This window comes from Pantherophis guttatus, chromosome 7, assembly GCF_059756535.1.
Source record: "Pantherophis guttatus breed Tessera chromosome 7, ASM5975653v1, whole genome shotgun sequence".
Taxonomy (NCBI): Eukaryota; Metazoa; Chordata; class Lepidosauria; order Squamata; family Colubridae; genus Pantherophis; species Pantherophis guttatus.
This window is the reverse complement of record NC_142069.1, coordinates 91,906,433-91,925,307: the sequence shown is the minus strand read 5'-3', so window position 1 is coordinate 91,925,307 and position 18,875 is coordinate 91,906,433. Positions and strand designations below refer to the sequence as shown.

The window sequence follows — 18,875 nt, the reverse complement described above, 5'->3', positions numbered from 1 at the left end:
CCTTTTTTCAGTGCTGTTGGAACTTTGAATGGTCACTAAATGAACTGTCGTAAGTTGAGGACTACCTGTACTTGAACAGAGCCTTCTGGAATGGTTCAACTGCCATCAAATGAGTTCAATTCTTGAGTAAAGCTCTGAAATCCAAATTAAATTGCTAGGTTAATTCCCATATTTGCTTTCCATTCCACCTCCTGTTTAGCTGCCTTAACACCACAAAATGGAGGTCCTTTGAATCAAGTTCAACTCCTAATGACTACATGGCCAAGGAGGCAACATGACTTTGGATTTCTCCAGGATTTTTGTCCCCGTAATCTTAACCCAGACTCTTTCAGCATTTCTTTGAAGACCTCCCTTCCAATTACTACTGGGGTCCCCAAACATGGCAGCTTTAAGACTTGTGGACTTCAACTCCCAGAATTCTCCAGCCAGCAAAGGATTGCAAAGAATTCTGGGAGTTGAAGTCCACAAGTCTTAAAGCTGCCAAGTTTGAAGACCTCCGAATTACTAGAAAGACTAGATTGTGCTTAGCATTTTTCAACATTTGCCAAGGTCATTGAGGTGTATTTTGGGGGGTGTTTCTTGGTGTGGACCACTTGGGGCAACTTTTAATTGCCGAGATTTTGCTTTTGTGTACTTGCTTTAGAGGTTAAGCCGTATTGAGCCTAAGAGATACCGAAACTTTTAATAGAAAGTGGAAAGAGTCCGTAATAGCTCTGAGAGAGTCGGTTCGATTTATTACGTTGGGCTCAGAAATAAGACTGGGGAGACAAGTCTTATTTTTGTGTCCATCAGGACAAGGTTCAGCAGTCCATCTGCATTTGAATGACCAAGGCCTCTCTTTTAAAGACAGCAAAGTCCACAGTCTGGACAGAGAGGACCGCTGGCTTGAAAGAAGGGTCAAAGGGACCATCTATGTCCAAATTGCAGTCCTCTCTCAACAGAGAGATAGGAGACCATCTACCGTATCTTCTGTCTACAATACGATCCCTTCAGAAGTCCCAAGAAGGTTCCACACCCGTTTGCACTCTGATTTAGGTAACCCCGAGGGCACAGATAAACCCCCAAGTGGCCTCAACAACTCTCAGGAGGCTAATGACCAGATGACTGCTAAGGAATATAAATAGAAGTCTTCTCAACTTTCTCACCTTTCCTACTACCTTCGCCTATTTGGTATCTTATGATTTATCACTTGTTGTTTGTATCGTATGATTGTGATTAGGTCTTATGATTTATGATCAATGACTTATCACTTTGCTGTTTGTATGCACACTGAGAGCTTCTGCGCCAGAGACAAATTCCTTGGGTGTCCAATCATATTTGGCCAACAAAGAATTCTTCTCTTCTCTTCTCTTCTCTTCTCTTCTCTTCTCTTCTCTTCTCTTCTCTTCTCTTCTCTTCTCTTCTCTTCCCTTCCCTTCCCTTCCCTTCCCTTCCCTTCCCTTCCCTTCCATTCCATTCCATATTTTCTATTCTATTCATTTTCTATATTCTCTTGTTCTCTTCTCTTCTCTTCTCTTCGTCTCTTCTCTTCTCTTCCCCTCCCTTCCCTTCTCCCCCTCCTCCTCTCTCCAATCCACTCTTCTCTCCTTTTCCCTTCCCTTCTCTTTGACTCTACTCTACTCCACTCTACTCTACTCTACTCTACTCTAAATCCTTCCATTCCCCACCATTCAGCCAGAATTGAAGAAGCTTCTTGGCTGAGAAGCGAAACGTTTTCAAGGGCAAAAAAACCCCAAGGAAGTCCAGTTGCCTTTTGAAAAGAACCTTTGGGACACCGTAGAAAAGTTCCCAGAACCTCCCTAAAGAAGCAAAATTGGCATGGTGCATGCCCAGATAATAATTAATACAGTGTCCTTCAATACAGTGTTAAGTAGAGCGTTCCCTATTTCAAGAGCTCTCCTCTAGTGTCTGGTTTCATATATTTAGCAAATGATTATCCCGAAGAAAAACAGATGAGCAAATAATTAGCCATCATGCCTAAAAACTAACAACAGCTTATGGATTTCTTTCATTGGCTTTCAATCTGTCCTGTTTTGGCCAAACGTGAACTTCAGGTTGCTCAAACTGGGTAGACAACGGGTGCCACCCAGGATTGACCTTCACTTCTTCTGACCTCCACACATTTGACCAGAAATTTGCTAGAGAATCTCTTTGCCCGATCCCAAGAACTAGCTTTACCTGCATAATCTGGAACCCTGTTTTGATTAGATGATTCAGAGATCTACTGTTTAAGCACACGGGTATCTTGGCCCTGATCTAGAACCACATCTGGAGCCCAGACCCATGAATTTGCACACAACCGAACCAAGGAGAAGATCCAAGTCTTGCTTTTCCCCCTTGTGGTGGAGCTGAAGCATTTTCTAAGGGCTTCCTAAGATTAGGACGTTGTGTTCTTCTCATGTTGAGGTCCTAGTGGCCAGCAGCCACATCAGATAAAACCACAACTGCTGTTGTCCTGCCGAAAATGCTTGTCCCAGAGAAGAAGCCCTTGATTACAGAGGGGTGACCACTTCCTGGTGGTGTAACCCAGAGAGCTGGCCTGCTCCAGTTTGAGTTTCTAATTTTATAAGATGACTGGGAAGAAGGAAGTGATCTCACATCTGTGTCTGGGAATCTCTCCATAGAATTTGTTTATGAGCCACTGAATCGGTCATAACTGAGTATATAGAGCATACTAATCAGTAGAAGAGCTATCAATCAATAGAAAAGGATATTTGTTAAGTTATGGTCTCTTGGTTGTTTTCTTGTGGATGTTTCACGACCCAACTAGGTAACATAATCAGTTCACTCTTTATTTTGTCCAGCATTTATCTTAAAGACTCAGAATAAAACTGTGCCAGATATTTTTTTAAAAAAATGCTTTGTGCGGGCCTTTGCTAGTATGCCACACATCACTGTTCAAGTAATCAAATATCTAATAAATGAGGTTTTAGAGCCTGGGGGTGGGTGGGAAAAACACAACTACAACAGGAAGTTGTAGATGTTCTTCATATGTTTTAGTTTCCAGTCGCCTAATTTTAGCCTCCGGTCTCTTTACGTCTGAGCTCATAATAATAATAACTTTATTGTCATTGTACGTGTATACACAGTATACCCATACAACGAAATTCACATAACACCCAAAGACCAGGTCCAACACACATAACAATCCCCAAACACACTCCCACCCCCCACAAATTCCCCACCCCTCAACCACCCAAACATCCACACAGCAGACCAAGTAATGCTGTCCAACAGCTCACGGATGGTGGCCCTTTACTTCATTGTTGAGTGCAATTATAGCTCTGGGATAAAAACTATTCAGAAGACGCGTGGTCCGAGTTTTAATTATTCTGTATCTTCTGCCAGAAGGCAACAATCCAAAAAGATTGTAAGCAGAATGGGAAGAGTCTCGGAGAATGTTATGCAACTCCCTCAAACAGCGAGATGCGAAGATGTCGTCCAGGGCTGGTAGCTGGAGTCTGATGATATTCTGGGCATTTTTAATGATTCTCTGTAGAGCTTTTTTGTCCGCTACAGAGCTGCTCCCATACCATACTGAATCTCATACTGAATCCTGTTATATTACTCCCCCCAAGACTTCCAGAAAAATAATTCAGAAACCTCTGTTTTAATAACATTACTCATAAAACAAATTCTCCCTCTTTAAACCTCGGTAGCCCTTCGTTAAGTTGGCTTTGGTTTCTGCATCGTAGGAAAATGGCCTTTAGCTGTTCAATCCCAACCTTGTACACATGTTTCTTTCTCCCCCCGCCCCCCCCCCAGGGCCTTTGGGACAGAAAAGGGAATCTGTTAATGATAGCCTAGCAAAAAGAAGTTGTTTTTCCCTGCTGGCTTGTGACTACCCAGTGGAAGATTGTGGCTTCGTTGTCCTGCAAATTAAGAGCAAACTCTTAGCAACAGTTGCAAACATCTGGAGCTTTTAAAAGAGGGCATTGCTCTGCATGGCAAGAGAAATCTCACTTTTTATTCTTCTCTATCATCTAGGGCAGGGCTCTCCAATCTTGGCAGCTTTAAGCCTGGAGGACGTCAACTGGAGGACGTCAACTCCCAGCAAAGCTGGCTGGGGAATTCTGGGAGTTGACATCCTCCAGCTGCCAAGGTTGGAGAGCCCTGATCTAGAGAGATTCACCATCATCCAGGTCATGGTTGTCCCAAAAGTGCTTTTCCAAAAGTCAAGTGGACTTTCTTGGTTTTCTTTGAAGACGTTTCGCTTCTCATCCAAGAACCATGCAGTCAGAGCCGAAGAAGCTTCTTGGATGAGAAGCAAAATGTCTTCAGAGAAAAACAAGGATGTCCAGTTGTCTTTTGGAAAAGCACTTTGGGGTTTCTTCCTTATCCTGTGTAGATTTCTTCAATTGGCTTTCAATCTATCCTATTTGGGCCAAACGTGAACTTCAGGTTACCCAAACTGGGTCAATAATGGGTGCCATCCTGGATCGACCCTGGCTTCTTCTGACCTCCACCCTTTTGACCAGAGGTCTGGTGGAGAACCTCTTTGCTTGATCCCAAGACTAACTTTATCTGCATCATCTGGAACCCTGTTTTGATTAGAGCAGTGTTTCTCAACCTTGGAAGCTTGAAGATGGGTGGACTTCAACTCCCAGAATCCCCCAGCCAGCGCTGCTGGCTGGGGGATTCTGGGAGTTGAAGTCCACCCATCTTCAAGCTTCCAAGGTTGAGAAACACTGGATTAGAGAATTCAGAGATCTTGTGTCCAAGCACACGGTACCTTGGCACTGATCTAGAACCACATCAAGGAGCCCAGACAGAGGCATTGCGCGCAACCAAACCAGGGAGAAGATCTTGGATTTTTCCCTTCCTGTGACTCTGATTCTGCATGACAAGAGAAGCCTCACTTTGTGCCTTCCCTTCTGCTCCTGCTTCGGCATACCGAAACTGGAAACTTTTACAGATGCAATCCTCCTGCATGTTTTGAATTCCAAAGGAAGAGGACAGAAAAGAGAGCTACCTTGGTGGTTAGATTAGATTAGATCCTCTCTTCTGAACCAGACGAGCAACACCAAACCACCCTTGTGTTTTGGAAAATTTTTAAAATGATTTCAGCTCCTACTACGGCCATTCCGATATTATCCCTAGTGCTGAGTAATGGGGTGAGCTCCCGTTACTCGTCCCAGCTTCTGCTAACCTAGCAGTTCGAAAGCAGGTAAAAAATGCAAGTAGAAAAATAGGGACCACCTTTGGTGGGAAGGGAACAGCGTTCCGTGTGCCTTTGGCATTGAGTCATAGAATAGAATAGAATAGAATAGAATAGAATAGAATAGAATAGAATAGAATAGAATAGAATAGAATAGAATAGAATTCTTTATTGGCCAAGTGTGATTGGACACACAAGGAATTTGTCTTTGGTGCATACGCTCTCAGTGTACATAAAAGAAAAGATACGTTCGTCAAGAATCATAAGGTACAACACTTAATGATAGTCATAGGGTACAAATGATACAAGCAACAAATTTAAAGTCATACAGTCATAAGTGGAAGGTGATGGGTGGTGGGAACGATGAGAAGATTAATAGTAGTGCAGACTTAGTAAATAGTTTGACAGTGTTGAGGGAATTATTTGTCATGCCGGCCACATGACCACGGAGACGTCTTCGGACAGCGCTGGCTCTTTGGCTTTGAAATGGAGATGAGCACTGCCCCCTAGAGTCGGGAACGACTAGCCCATACGTGTGAGGGGAACCTTTACCTTTAACAGAGGAGGTGGCTTGGAATGCCACCTTTAACTCTTCCCTAAACTAGGCATGATTTCAGCTTTGAGAAAAGAAAGGATTTAACGGATGGATGCCAAAGGCTGGAGGAGAAAGTGCAGCCGGAGTTATTCATTCTTGCCTTTTTAGAGTGGGCTGGAAGGTGCTTCCATACCCCATGAATTTCAAATCAGAAAGAGAGTGGAAGGGACCTTGGAGATCTTCTAGTCCACCCCCTCTGCTGAAGGAGACCCTATTAGGGGTGAAATCCAGCAGGTTCTGACAGGTTCTGGAGAACTGGTAGTGGAAATTTTGAGCAGTTCGGAGAACTGGCAAATACCACCTCTGGCTGGCCCCAGAGTGGGGAGGGAATGGGGATTTTGCAGTATCCTTCCCCTGGGGTGGGGAGGGAATGGGGATTTTGCAGTATCCTTTTCCTGCCACGCCCACCAAGCCACACCCACAGAACAGGTAGTAAAAAAAATTAGGATTTCACCACTGGACCCTATAGTACCATTTCAGACAAGGGTTAGAGTTAGACAGTCGAGACAAATGCTTGATTCCTTGTCCTTCAAAATTCGGAATCGGTAACAAACCTAGCAGAAATGGTGAAAATCTCAGTGGACTTAAAGGACCACACGCAAGAAAGATACGTATTGGAATGGAGAAGATGGATTGATTATATTCAAAATAAGTATCAGACAAGAAAATATCAAATAGCTTATGCATGAATGTTACTATTAGAAGTATTTGGTTATCTATAGTGGAGTTAAGGTTTCAGGGAGGGAGTTAGTACTTCGAGGATAAGTAGATTAATCTAGTTTATGATTGATTATATGAAATACCTTGTATTTTGCGCTGGGAAGTCTGGGGGGGGAGGGGGGGATAGGGTGGGGGGAACATGGGGGGGAAATTTTTGTATTATTTTTTTTAATACGCAAGATCTCCGACCTCCGGGTGTTCCACTGCGCACTGAAGACCCTGTTGTTCCGCCAGGCTGGGCTGTCAATATAATAATTTTAAATTGGGGTATTTTAATTTTTAGGGTTTTAAATCGGCCAAATCTATTTTAATTTTTAATTATTGTTGTGTCTTGTGTTTTTAAATTGGCTGTACACCGCCCTGAGTCCTTCGGGAGAAGGGCGGTATAGAAATAAAATTATTATTATTATTATTATTATTATTATTATTATTATTATTATTATTATTATTATTATTATTATTATTATTATTATTTATTTATTTATTTATTTATTTATTATTATTTATTTTTATTATTTATTATTTATTATTATTGTTGTTGTTGTAAAAAATAATCCGGAATGGGGCTCTTCCACGCGGGGAGGAAAGGCTGGTTTCCATTCCCTTCCCCGTGGGAATCTCCCGCGCGGGGCGCCAGATCCGGAGCTGTCCGGTCCCTGAAACTGGAGCAAAGGAGGAACGAAGCCAGCAGCTCCTTTGCTCGCTGGGAGGAAAAGAGCCCGAAGCGCTGCCAAGGAAGGCGGGGAAGCAGCGCCGGCTCGTCCGCCCACCGGCCCCGCGTGGGAACCAGGCTCCCCCCAGCCAAGGGGCGGCCCCGCAGCGCAGGGCAGGACCAGGGCGGCCCCCGCTCAGCCCCGCTTCTCTCTCTCTCTCTCTCGCCCGGCAGATCTTCCAATGGCGCCAGCTGGAGAACCTCTATTTCCGCGAGAAGAAGTTCTCCGTGGAGGTGCATGACCCACGCAGGTAAGGCGAAGGTGGGGAGGAGACGGGGCGGCAGGCAGGCAGCAGGAGGGGGGGGGCGCCCGGCTCAACCACCCACGCAGGGATGGGAGCGTTTTGCATTTCACGCGTGGGAATTGGGGTTTGCGGGGAGGGGGCTCTTTTTTTTCCCGCCTCTTCCTCGCCGTCCCACCCGACAAATCAACCACGAAGGGAAGAGGTTTAGCGGTGCAGCCCGAGAAGGAGAAGGAGGGCGGCGGGGAAGGGAAGAATTTCGGGGTCCGTGGGGGGGCAGCCCACCCACCTCGAGGAGCCCCAGGCAGCGTGGCCCGCGGGCGCCCGCTTGCAAATGGACGTTAGTTCAAAGCCATCTCTCTCTCTCTCTCTCTCTCTCTCTCTCTCTCTCTCTCTCTCTCTCTCTCTCTCTCTCATCTTTTGGCAATTGCTGGCGTGATTCGGGGTTTATTCCGGGACAAAAGCCTGCAGGGTGGTAATCCCGGGCTAGCTCAGAGAATGGGGACGGATGTAAGCCTTTAAGCGAGATCATTTTATGCCCCCTGCTGCAATTGTGGAATCGTTTGGCTCGCTGAAGCAATGGCCCAGAGGGGGTTTAGTTCTCACAGTTGTGACACCCTACATGCGTTAAAAAAAAACCACACACAACTGGTAATTTTCCACAAGTGACTTCAATCCCATGGTTTCCACCCAGTATGGATTTTTTTAAAAAATTGCATTTTGAATGTATTGCCTACAACAGTAATGGTGATGTGGAAGCATTATTATTGTAAGCCATCTGCCCTTTATCTTTAATTTAATTGCTATTATTTAGCATGTGTGCTGTTGTTATTATATCATGCCCTTTTATATCTGTGCTAGCTTTTATTCTTCATCAGGGCTTAATTTTTGTCCAGAGAACATGAACAGTCACTCCACTCTTGGCCGGCAAAATTAGATAATGCAATAAAAATGCATATGGGATTTTATTTTATTTTATTTTATTTTATTTTATTTTATTTTATTTTATTTTATTTTATTTTATTTTATTTTTTTGCAGTCTCTGTTTTACTCTTTGCACTTTCTCTCAAATTGTTACAAGGTAGTCCTCGGTTTACCAGTTTATTTATTTATTATTTTATTAGTTTGATTTATATGCCGCCCTTCTCCGGAGACTCAAGGTGGCTTACAATGCTTTTAAGCAATAGCCTTCATACTTTTGTATATATCTGCTTAGGGGGGCTTTTTGGGGGCCCCTAAGCGGTGTTCTATTTTATACAAAGTCAGCTTATTGCCCCTACAATCCGGGTCCTCATTTTACCTACCTCGGAAGGATGGAAGGCTGAGTCAACCTTGAGCCTGGTGAGAATTGAACTCGCAGTAATTGCAGGCAGCTGGCAGCTAAATACTACTTTAACAGTTGAGCCCCAAATTTCTGTCCTTCAACGAGACAAGTTTAGTGAGCTTTGTGTCCCATTTTACGTCCTTCCGGCTGCAGTGGTTCAGCGAGCCACTGCCGTTGTTAAGCGAGTGACACAAGGTTGTTAAGTGAATCCAGCTTTTCCCCATTGACTTTGCTGGTCAGATGCTTGCAGAAGGGGATCACAGGACATTGCAGCAGTCATAAGTATGAGTCACTTGCCAAGGGTCTGAATTTTGATCACAAAGGACGCTGCATTGGTCGTAAGTCTGAAAAACGATCATGGGTTCCTTTTTTTCCCCAGGGCTGTTGTAATTTGGAACGGTCACTAAATGAGTGTTTGTAAGTCAAGGATTCCATGGTCTCCACCTACCACTTTGAGTAGCCACTTATACCAGGGGTCTCCAACCTTGGCAACTTTGCTGGCTGAGGAACTCTGGGAGTTGAAGTCCACAAGTCTTAAAGTTGCCAAGGTTGGAGACCCCTGGTTTATACTACAGATATCCACCTTTGTGCAAACTGGTTCATAAGCAGAAAATCTCCTCTTCTGAAAATCTGTGAAACTGTTGGCATCCCGAACGTTTTCTGTTGTTTTTCAGCCCAAAGAAAGAGTCGTGATTAAGGGTCTTTTGTGTGGCTGTGCATTCCTTGCCGGTTGTCAATTTATAATGCGTTTCACAGCTGCTTGTGTGAACTGGGGATGTAGTCTGTGTGTTCTGAATATCGGTGTGTGGGGCTGCCCCACGTTTCTGCAACAGGCTGGGGATTAAAACTCAGGGAGAAGCAATTGTTGTAGATCCGGTGCACTTTTAATTATACTCTCGTTATGACTAAACTCTCTGTTCCTTCAAAATGTTGAGTTTGGCCAGAGTCCACGGGGGAAACATTCCTGTGTGCAATCCCGGTGAAATGAATAAGCGTAGAGAAAGGACGAAGGGAGTTTCTGCAAACTCGGCTCCCCGCGATGACCCAGGCCTGTCCGTCTGGGATTTTGGGCAAACGAGAGGATTTGCTTTTGACTTTTGGGGGTGGGGGGGTTTCTTGATTTCGGAATCCGGCCAAGAACTCTCGAGATATTTCGGGTGCTCTCCCACAGAAGGAATAAACTGATTTATTCCTGCTTGGCTAGCCGTGCTTGAATAGCTCTCGCTTACCTATTGTCTTCCTAGTAGATTGCAGGTTAGTCCTTGACTTACTACCACAATTGAGCCCAAAACTTCTGTTGCTAAGCGAGGCTTTTGTCAAGTGAGATTGGGCCAGGGGTGAAATTCTACCGGTTCGCTCCGGTTCATGGATATGAACTGACTTTTAAAAGAGAATTACGGTATGCAGGAATTAAATCAAACTTATTGTCCACATTGATGGAGAAAAAGAATATGCAAATAAATGCTCATTAATGCAAAGAACAATGCTATGTTCTTTGTTGTATTATTTTTTGCTGTAAGCCACCCAGAGTCCCTTGGGAGTTGGGCGGCATAGAAATTCGATAAATTAAATTAAATTAAATTAAATCCATCAAATTACCAGTCATACGACGAATTATGAGCCCAAAATTTCTGTTGTTAAGTGAGATAATTAAGTGTATTTTGCCTCGTTTTACGACTTTTCTTGCCACATTTGTTAAGTGAGTCACACGGTTGTTAAGTGACTCTGGCTTCCCCATTGACTTTGTTTGTCGGAAGGTCGCAAAAGGGGGAATCACGTGACCCCCCCCATCAAGAGACTTGCGACCGTCATAAATGTGAGTCACTTGCCAAGCATCTGAATTTTGATCATGTGAGCGTGGGGGATACTGCAACGGTCGTAAGTGTGAAAAACAGCCAGACATCCCTTTTTTTTTTCAGTGCCGTTGTAACTTCTTAATGGTCACTAAATGAGCTGTTGTAAGTTGAGGACGACCTGGATAAAGGAAAAGATACACTTTCAGCTGCCCCTGACCGTCACAAAAAGTTCCTCAACTTTTTCAATTTCTACATTTTAGAATTTGTCTGAAATGGTTTAGGGTTTCCTTGTCTATGCAGGGGGTTGGACTAGAAGTCCTCTAAAGTCCCTTCCAACTCTGTTATTCTAAAAAGAGCCTCGGTGGTGCAGCAGACTAAAGTGCTGTTAAGTGACACCAGCTGCCTGCAATTACTGCGAGTTCAAATCTCACCAGGCTCAAGGTTGACTCAGCCTTCCATCCTTCCGAGGTAGGTAAAATGAGGACCCGGATTGTGGGGGCAATAAGCTGACTTTGTATAAAAAAGAACACCGCTGGGGGGGGGGGGAAAGCCCTACTAAGCAGGTATATACAAAAGTATGAAGGCTATTGCTTAAAAGCATTGGAAGCCGCCCTGAGTCTCCGGAGAAGGGCGGCGTATAAATCGAACCAATCAATCAATCAATCAATAAATTTCAGACAAATTTATATCACACGCTATTAGAAATTTATCCCTTACAGCATCCACATTGGGAAATTAAAATTTTTGGAGTTTATGATAGCTACGTAGGAATGCCTTGAGCAAGTATTTCCTTCCATTTCAAGGGTATTATTTGGGAAAATATTTGGATATTTACCAGCAAAAGGAATTTCCGAGCTTGGCAAACTTCACAATGTTAAATATTCAGATCAAAAATATTTCCTTTTGTGGGAATGCAACACCTTAATTCGGCTACCACAATAATAACCAAAAACGTAGCCAACTTAGAATCTTGGAATTTTCCATATTATTTCAATGATCCAAGGGAGGGAAAAAATATCCATATTCTGTGTTCAGGAAGGCATTTAATTCTGCAGAATTTTAAATTTCTGCCTTGCTATTTAAGGATACCAGATTAGATTAATATCAACATAGAATGTGTTGATGTAATTCATCCAATAATTAAAAAAAAAAAAGGAAAAAAAAGAGATTAGCCAGGGTGTAACTGCCAATTAGGAAATCTGGATCCAGCAGGAACGTATTTCAGATTCTAGGCTTTTAGCCAAAAGGGATGGTATTTTAAGATGGAATTGCTCAATGGCTCCGGAGTTGGAAGCCAAGCAATTGCAACCATGCTGGTTTTAGGTCTGTTTTTAAAATTATCTGTAGCAAAGTATTTCCACCGAGATGCATGAAAGACTTAGAAGAGAGCCAGAAGGATCTGAGAGCAAACTCACAGGGGAAATGAATGCCTTTAAAGTTTAATAGGTAGAAGTAGAAAGCAGAAATGGGGGAAATAGTATTAAGCATTATTGACATACTAGTTGGACGCCCGTGCTCTGCTACGAAACTATGTGCTCAGTCTTGATAAATCGACACTTGCAGCCTGAAACTGAATGTAGAATGTGTAACTCCGTAGCATCTTGAGTGTGTTAATATAATGCAACTGGCAGTTGGAACAGAGTGGGAGGGGGAGTAGAATGTCCTAGCCCTCAGCATCCATCGGGATTCATCTGGCTAGCATCCTGTCAGTGTGTGAGAGAGTTGTGGGGTGTTTGGAAACACAAACAGTATTTGCTGGGTGAGCAAGAAGGAGACAGGAAGGAGGCTGGCCGTGGCTTAGCTCAAGTGTTCTGTAGTAAAGCTGCTTCCTGCTGTGAAAGTAAAACTGAAAGTGAAACTCCTCTACTCTGCTTGTGTTTTGCATTTGGAACAGATTTCTTTTGAGGTGAGGAGGGGGAGTAGAACTCCTTAGCATCAGAGCGTGTTAATAATAATATAGGAAATACTAACGCTCTGATGGTCATTTCAAAAAATTCTTTCTTAGTGAACATCTAGAAGCCAAGAGGAACATACATGGCAAATTTCAAGTTTGTAGGCTTTACGATTCTGGAGATTTTGTGATTACGGTGTGAGTGGTTTTCGTTTTTATCTATATAGATAATAGAATGCGTTACAATTACTATATATACACAGACATTAGAAGTTGAAAGATTATGATTATGCATATTTAAATAATATTGTTATTAGTAGAACTGTGTATAAAGTATATTGACCCAGACAATACACTCTTCACCAAGCATTTATGGATGTTAAAGGAAAAAGTATAAATAAAATTATTTTTAAAAAAAGTTTAATATGGTTAATCCTCAATTTACGAGCACAATTTGAGCCTAAAATTTCTGTTGCTGAATGAAGCAGCTGTGAAGTGAATTTTGCCTCATTTTACGACCTTCCTTGCCACCGTTGTTAAGTGAATCCCTGCAATGGTTAAGTCAGTCACATGGTTGTTAAGTGAATTTGGCTTCCCCGTTCTGAGTTTGGTTGTCAGAAGGTCGCAAAAGGGGGTCACGTGACCCCGGGGACACACTGCGATTGTCATAAATACGAGTCAGTTGCCGAGCGTCTGAATTTTTTATCATGTCACCACGGGTGGATACTACAACGGTCGTAAGTGTGAAAAATGGTCCTAAGTCATTAGATGCCCTACAGCAGGGCAACCCATCCTTTGGGCCGGCATCCCACTACCTGATCATGGCCTATTTGCAAACGGGCCGCCTGAGTGGCAGACCAGAGCACGCGTGTGTGTAAAACCAGCGGGCACACCCTCGCACAGCCCAACTCACACTCGTGACACGCCTGCTCCTCACACAAATCCACCCCTCCCCGTACGGGGCCTCCAACACGGAAAGTTTGGGGAACGCTGTCCTACCATAAGAAAGTCTCATGGGTCCCTTTCTCCGTTGACTCTGCTCTTCTTCTGTCCTTCTAGGGCATCAGTGACCAGGAGGACTTTCGGACATAGTGGAATTGCTGTGCACACTTGGTATGCCTGTCCTGCCTTGATCAAGTCCATCTGGGCTATGGCCATCAGTCAACACCAGTTTTACCTGGACAGGAAGCAGAGCAAGGTAAGGACCGTAAGCGGCCGAGGGAAGAGAACGGTTCAGTGTAGACTTCTGTGTAGACCTTCTTCCAACCAGACGTCCTTGGAAGAAAATGGAATGAGGAGAAAAGGACGGATGTAGAAGGACCTCTTCGGAGGAATAAAAGGCATTCATGAATGCTTCTTCCTTTTCATAGAAGTTTTAGTCTGAAAAAGTGTGATTCCATTCCTTCTGGTTTTTGGATACGGTGGTCTAACATGGATGTTCTGATGATGATGTTGTCCATTCAATCATGTTCAACTCTTGGTGATTCTATGAGCTAGGTTTCTCCACATCTTCCAATCTTGCACCATTTCTTTGAGTTGTTCTTTGGTGATGATGAGGATGATGATGATGATGATGAGGAGGAGGAGGAGGAGGAGGAGGAGGAGGAGGAGGAGGAGGAGGAGGAGGAGGAGGAGGAGGAGGTTAGCCATTTAATCATGTTCAACTCTTGGTGATTCTATGGGCTAGGTTTCTCCACATCTTCCAATCTTGCACCATTTCTTTGAGTTGTTCTTTGGTGATGATGATGATGAGGAGGAGGAGGAGGAGGAGGTGGTGGTTATCCATTCAATCATGTTCAACTCTTGGTGATTCTATAAGCTAGGTTTCCCCACATCTTCCAATCTTGCACCACTTGTTTGAGTTGTTCTATGTTCGGGCTGGTGTTGCCTTCGATGGGGTCCAGCCAACCATGCTCTTTGATGGCCTGGTTTCCTTTGACCGCTTCCTCTTCCCAACATAATTGCTTTCTCCAGCGAATTCCCCTCGCGTGACATGGCCAAAGTGAGACTCGGTTTTGTGATTTTTATGGCTATTCTGCGGTTCCTTTTTACGTAACTCATGAGTCATCAGAACCGGGGTGAACTTCCACATACGGTTGAAATCTGTTCTCCTCAACTCTTGGGTGTTTTGATTTGTAGCCAAGGGTCTGCAGGTTCTCTGAGAGGGAGAAACGCGTAGGGAACCGTGGTTTGCAGAATGTGGTGATCTCTTCAATCTACGAATTGGACCTTTCCAGGCCATGAATTGGATCAAATTGTCTAATCTGTCCTTTGTAAGTCAATGGGTACTAGAAGTAACGTTTCTTGGTATTGCAGGAGTCCAGTGGTCAATAGCACTCATAGTTCCAATGAAGAAAAGGGACAATTTCCATAAAAACAAGTTAAAATCATCCACAGATTCAGTAATCATGGTTTATGGGGAAATTTCATGGTTGTGTACTGTGCCCAAGGTAGCTCTTCTGATAGGCCAGCTTCAGGATTTCCTATTACATTTGATAATAGGGAATTTTGGCTTTGAGTCAGATAGCAAGTCAAGGAAACTATCTATTCCCAAGAAATTTTATCTGGGTTTTGCATTCAGATGAATTGAGTCAACTTAATGCTTCTGCAGAAACATCTTTTCCAGTGGTGGGTTCTAAATTTTTTTACTACTGGTTCTGTGGGCGTGGCTTATTTTGTGGGTGTGGCTTGGAGGTCATGTGACTAGGTGGGCGTGGCTAGCTGATCAGGGTCATTTCTGGAAAGTCCTCGCACTTACGACCAAGTCCTCGCACTTACGACCCGACTCATTCGTTTGCTTTTAAGACTGATCAGCTGTAGGGCGGCCCTTTGAAGCCCCGCGGCAAGAGTTTAAACAGTTTTTTTCCCTCTAGTCATCAGCTGGGACTCAGGAGGCAGCAATAGATTGGGGGTGGGACCAAATAAAAGAAAGAATAACGTGGGAGGGCGGGGGGGAGAACCGGTTCGGTGACGTCATATCGTCACCGCTACCAGCTCGGCCGAACCAGACCGAACCGGGAGGAACCCACCACTGATCTTTTCCTTCTCTTTCATGCACGGATTCCTCTCTTTTTAAATCATCTTCAGACAACACAGGCAGTTCAGCTCATGTTAACCAGAAAGGCACTTCAGGATTTTCCTGTACACCGTCCATCTAGGGTTTGTTTTGAAATTTTTGAGAAACAAGTTCCTTTTCTGCCTTATCCTAACTGGAAAAACATCGCTTGAACCTCGCCGCTACCTCAAAACAAACCACAAATAGTTTGCAATCACCTGGAGCAGAGGGCTTCAAACTTGGCAGCTGTTGTGCCCCAGCTACGGAACCCAAGAAATGTAGCACACACAAAACTTGGAACAACTCCGTTTACTACAAACACAGTCTTTTTCAAATGCAGGCTATGACTAAAAATGTCCTTAACAGCCTGCCAGAAATTCCAAAGATTACATAAAGGCTTACAATAGTTGGCAATTAGACCAGAAACCAGGTTTCCAAGGAAAATTCACTCTCAAATGCTCAATGAACGACCGGACGAACACACGTTGTTTCCTGCAACGTTTGCCAGCTGTGTGCAAACTTAAATAGGCTAAGGGAGTGGCCAATTAGCCCCAAGCCTTACTCTCGAGGAGACCTCCTCCTCCTGAGTAACCACTCCTGCCTTTTGGCAGCCCTGCGTGCTCGTGTATTGAGAAGAGGCTCCTCCACTTCACTCTCTTCACTTGAAGGAGCCTCTGGAGGATCTGAAGGCCCTGGCTGAATCTCTGCCTCTGGCACCACATCTTCTTCAGCCTCCTCGCTGTCCGACTCGAGCCCCGGCTGCACAGACTGCTGGTGCGACACCACACCAGCCTTCTCGTCGTCAGGATCAGCCACAATCCGCGCAGGCCGCTGGTGGGCCACAACAGCAGCTTTAAGACTTGTTGCATAGCTGGCTGGAGAATTCTGGGAGTTGAAGTCCACAAGTCTTAAAGCTGCCAAGTTTGAAGACCTCTGCTCTAGAGGAACAAGCAACCTTCAGGCCATTTACCCTGATGGGATGAATGCTCACAAATCATGGTTAGCCCTTAGATCAACTGTCGTTCCTTTCTATAGGAGTTCTGAATATTACGGCATGCTGTTATGGTGTCCCAAGGGTACTTTTTTTCAAAAGGCAGCTGGACTTTCTGTGTTTTTCCTTGAAGAGGTTTCGCTCCTCCTCTGAGAAGCTTCTTCAGTTCGGAGTGAATGGCGGCGGATGGATGAAATTGAAGAAGCTTCTCGGAGGAAAAGCGAAACCTCTTCAAGGAAAAACACCTTTGAAAAAGCACCTTTGGGACAACCATGTCCTGAACGACTGAGAAATTCCATAAACCTTGAGTGTTATGGAGCCTTCTCTGTTTCTTTTTTGCTCTAAGCAAAGATTTAAAGAGAAGTTTAATCACTCTTCAGGGCTTCATGTTCATACCCGCACGGGAAATGTAAGCCGGCATCGCCTCTGAATCTTGTAAATTGTTTGGCTAATCCTGTTTATGTCAGGATCTCCGTACTTGAGAGTCTTCTAAACAAAATGAGTGTTTACCTTTGCGGTGAACCTGGTTTTTCCCCGCTGCTGAAGCATCGTGTTTAATTTTACGGGACTCTGGGCTGAGACCCCCCCCCTCCTTCCCTGCCGTGGAGATCCTGCAGATTTTGCTTCTGTCTTGTTTCAGAAAGAAAATCAGCAAGTGTTGGCTCAACACCATGACTCTGAGCGATGTTCCTTTCCTTCAGAGGTGGCCTTGCCCTTGCGGTTTGATGGATCTTCTTGGCACTCCTCTGGGAGTTCGAAAACTTCTTGAGTTTCTTTTTAAAAAAAAAAAAAAGAAATGCAGCCAAATGAATTCAGCAGGGTGGCCTGTGTCTCCAAAATTATTTAGAAAATGTCTTTTGGAAATGCAGCACCTCGGCTTACGGGTGGGCTGAAAAACGTTCAGTGGATTTCCAGAATAACAGAGTCGGAAGGGACCTTAGAGGTCTTCTAGTCCAACCCCCTGTTCAAGCAGGAAACCCTAATTCTTTTTTTCCCAAGTGACGGTCAAAGTATGTCTGGACTTAAAGCTCATTTATGGAAACAGTGCTTTAAATTAACAATCAAATCACAATGACCTACAGGCTCATAAACCTCTTCCTCCGACATCTGAAATTCCAGTCTTTGGATTTCTCCTTTATAAGAAGCTTGGCCATTGTTTAAAAAATAATAGCAGTCCTGATGTTTGTTTAGCCCAAGCGAAATAAATCTCTGATAGCACCACCGATATTTTTTTTTCAGTAGTAATTCAGAGGAATGAGAACTTTTACTGTAACAAAGAACCTAAGTAACGGTCACAAATAAATTTTTATTTATAGCGAATGAATTTATAACTGGCGATTTCAGACTCAAGAGACAATCAATTATGAATATCTTGAATTTACTGGTGTATTTATTTATTACTGACTACCTTGAACTTGTAGGGGTTAAATTTAGAATAGGAAGTCACTGATATCTGATAAAGCAGTTTTAATTTTGCCAATTATATATTCAAAATCATTGATATTTGTTCTTTTTGTAGTAAATGTATATATAGGATTTTCCTCCCCTCTTTTGGCTTTCAGAAGTTCATTTTCAGACTCCTATCTTTAGGAAATAAAAGTGTTCTTTTTCTTTTTAAATTTGATTTATATGCCGCCCTTCTCCGGAGACTCAGGGCGGCTTACAGTGCGTTAAGCAATAGCCTTCATACTTTTGTATATTTTATATCAAGTCAGCTTATTGCCCCCACAATCTGGGTCCTCAATTTACCTACCTTAGAAAGGATGGAAGGCTGAGTCAACCTTGAGCCTGGTGAGATTCGAACTTACTTTAATTGCAGACAGCTGGTGTTAAATTACAGTGCTTAGTCTGCAGAGCTATCCAGGCTCCTTAAAGCTAACTGGGAAATACAGTATGATTTTTATATAAGAATTGCCTATTATAAGTTTTTTTTTTCTTATTGGAGATAGAACTTTTAAGTAAGGAAAGTCTATCTGAAAGGACGCACACAATGAGGACTAGGAATCCTTTGTAGGTTTTTAAAATGAAACTGGCTGGAAGCTCATTTTTTCAATGAAATCCTTCAAAACGGCTTGGCAGGCTTGGGAAAGAGTTGCTTTAAATATTTAAAATGTTTTTTCAATGAGAGACATCTGGAACGGGCACACAGACCATGAGATTTATAGACCCCATATTGAAGGAAACCATTTTGCCCTGAGAAATAATTAAAATCTTTTATTGGAGGAGTTGGGTTTCAAAAGGCTCCCGTAAACCACCATTAATCACCTTGACTCCATCATCCGGCCAGTAATGAATCCGTCCACGTTGGGAAGGAAATTCCTTTTTAGTGGCTGTTTTCTTCAAAGGTGATGTTTATAATTGAGACCTGCCTGGAATTTTGGTATTTGTTTA

At 43.5% G+C, this 18,875-nt stretch overlaps 1 protein-coding gene across 16 annotated transcripts in view; it reads left to right on the top strand.

The window, feature by feature from the left end:
• FRMD4A (FERM domain containing 4A) overlaps nucleotides 1-18,875 on the top strand; it is a 363,743-nt gene that overhangs the window by 301,019 nt on the left and 43,849 nt on the right. For all 16 annotated transcript variants that reach the window (XM_060694938.2, XM_060694939.2, XM_087874356.1 and 13 more), the window contains exons 12-13: nucleotides 7,360-7,436; nucleotides 13,498-13,636. In XM_060694938.2, coding sequence (XP_060550921.1) covers nucleotides 7,360-7,436; nucleotides 13,498-13,636 — 216 coding nt within the window. The remainder of the gene's footprint in view (nucleotides 1-7,359; nucleotides 7,437-13,497; nucleotides 13,637-18,875) is intronic.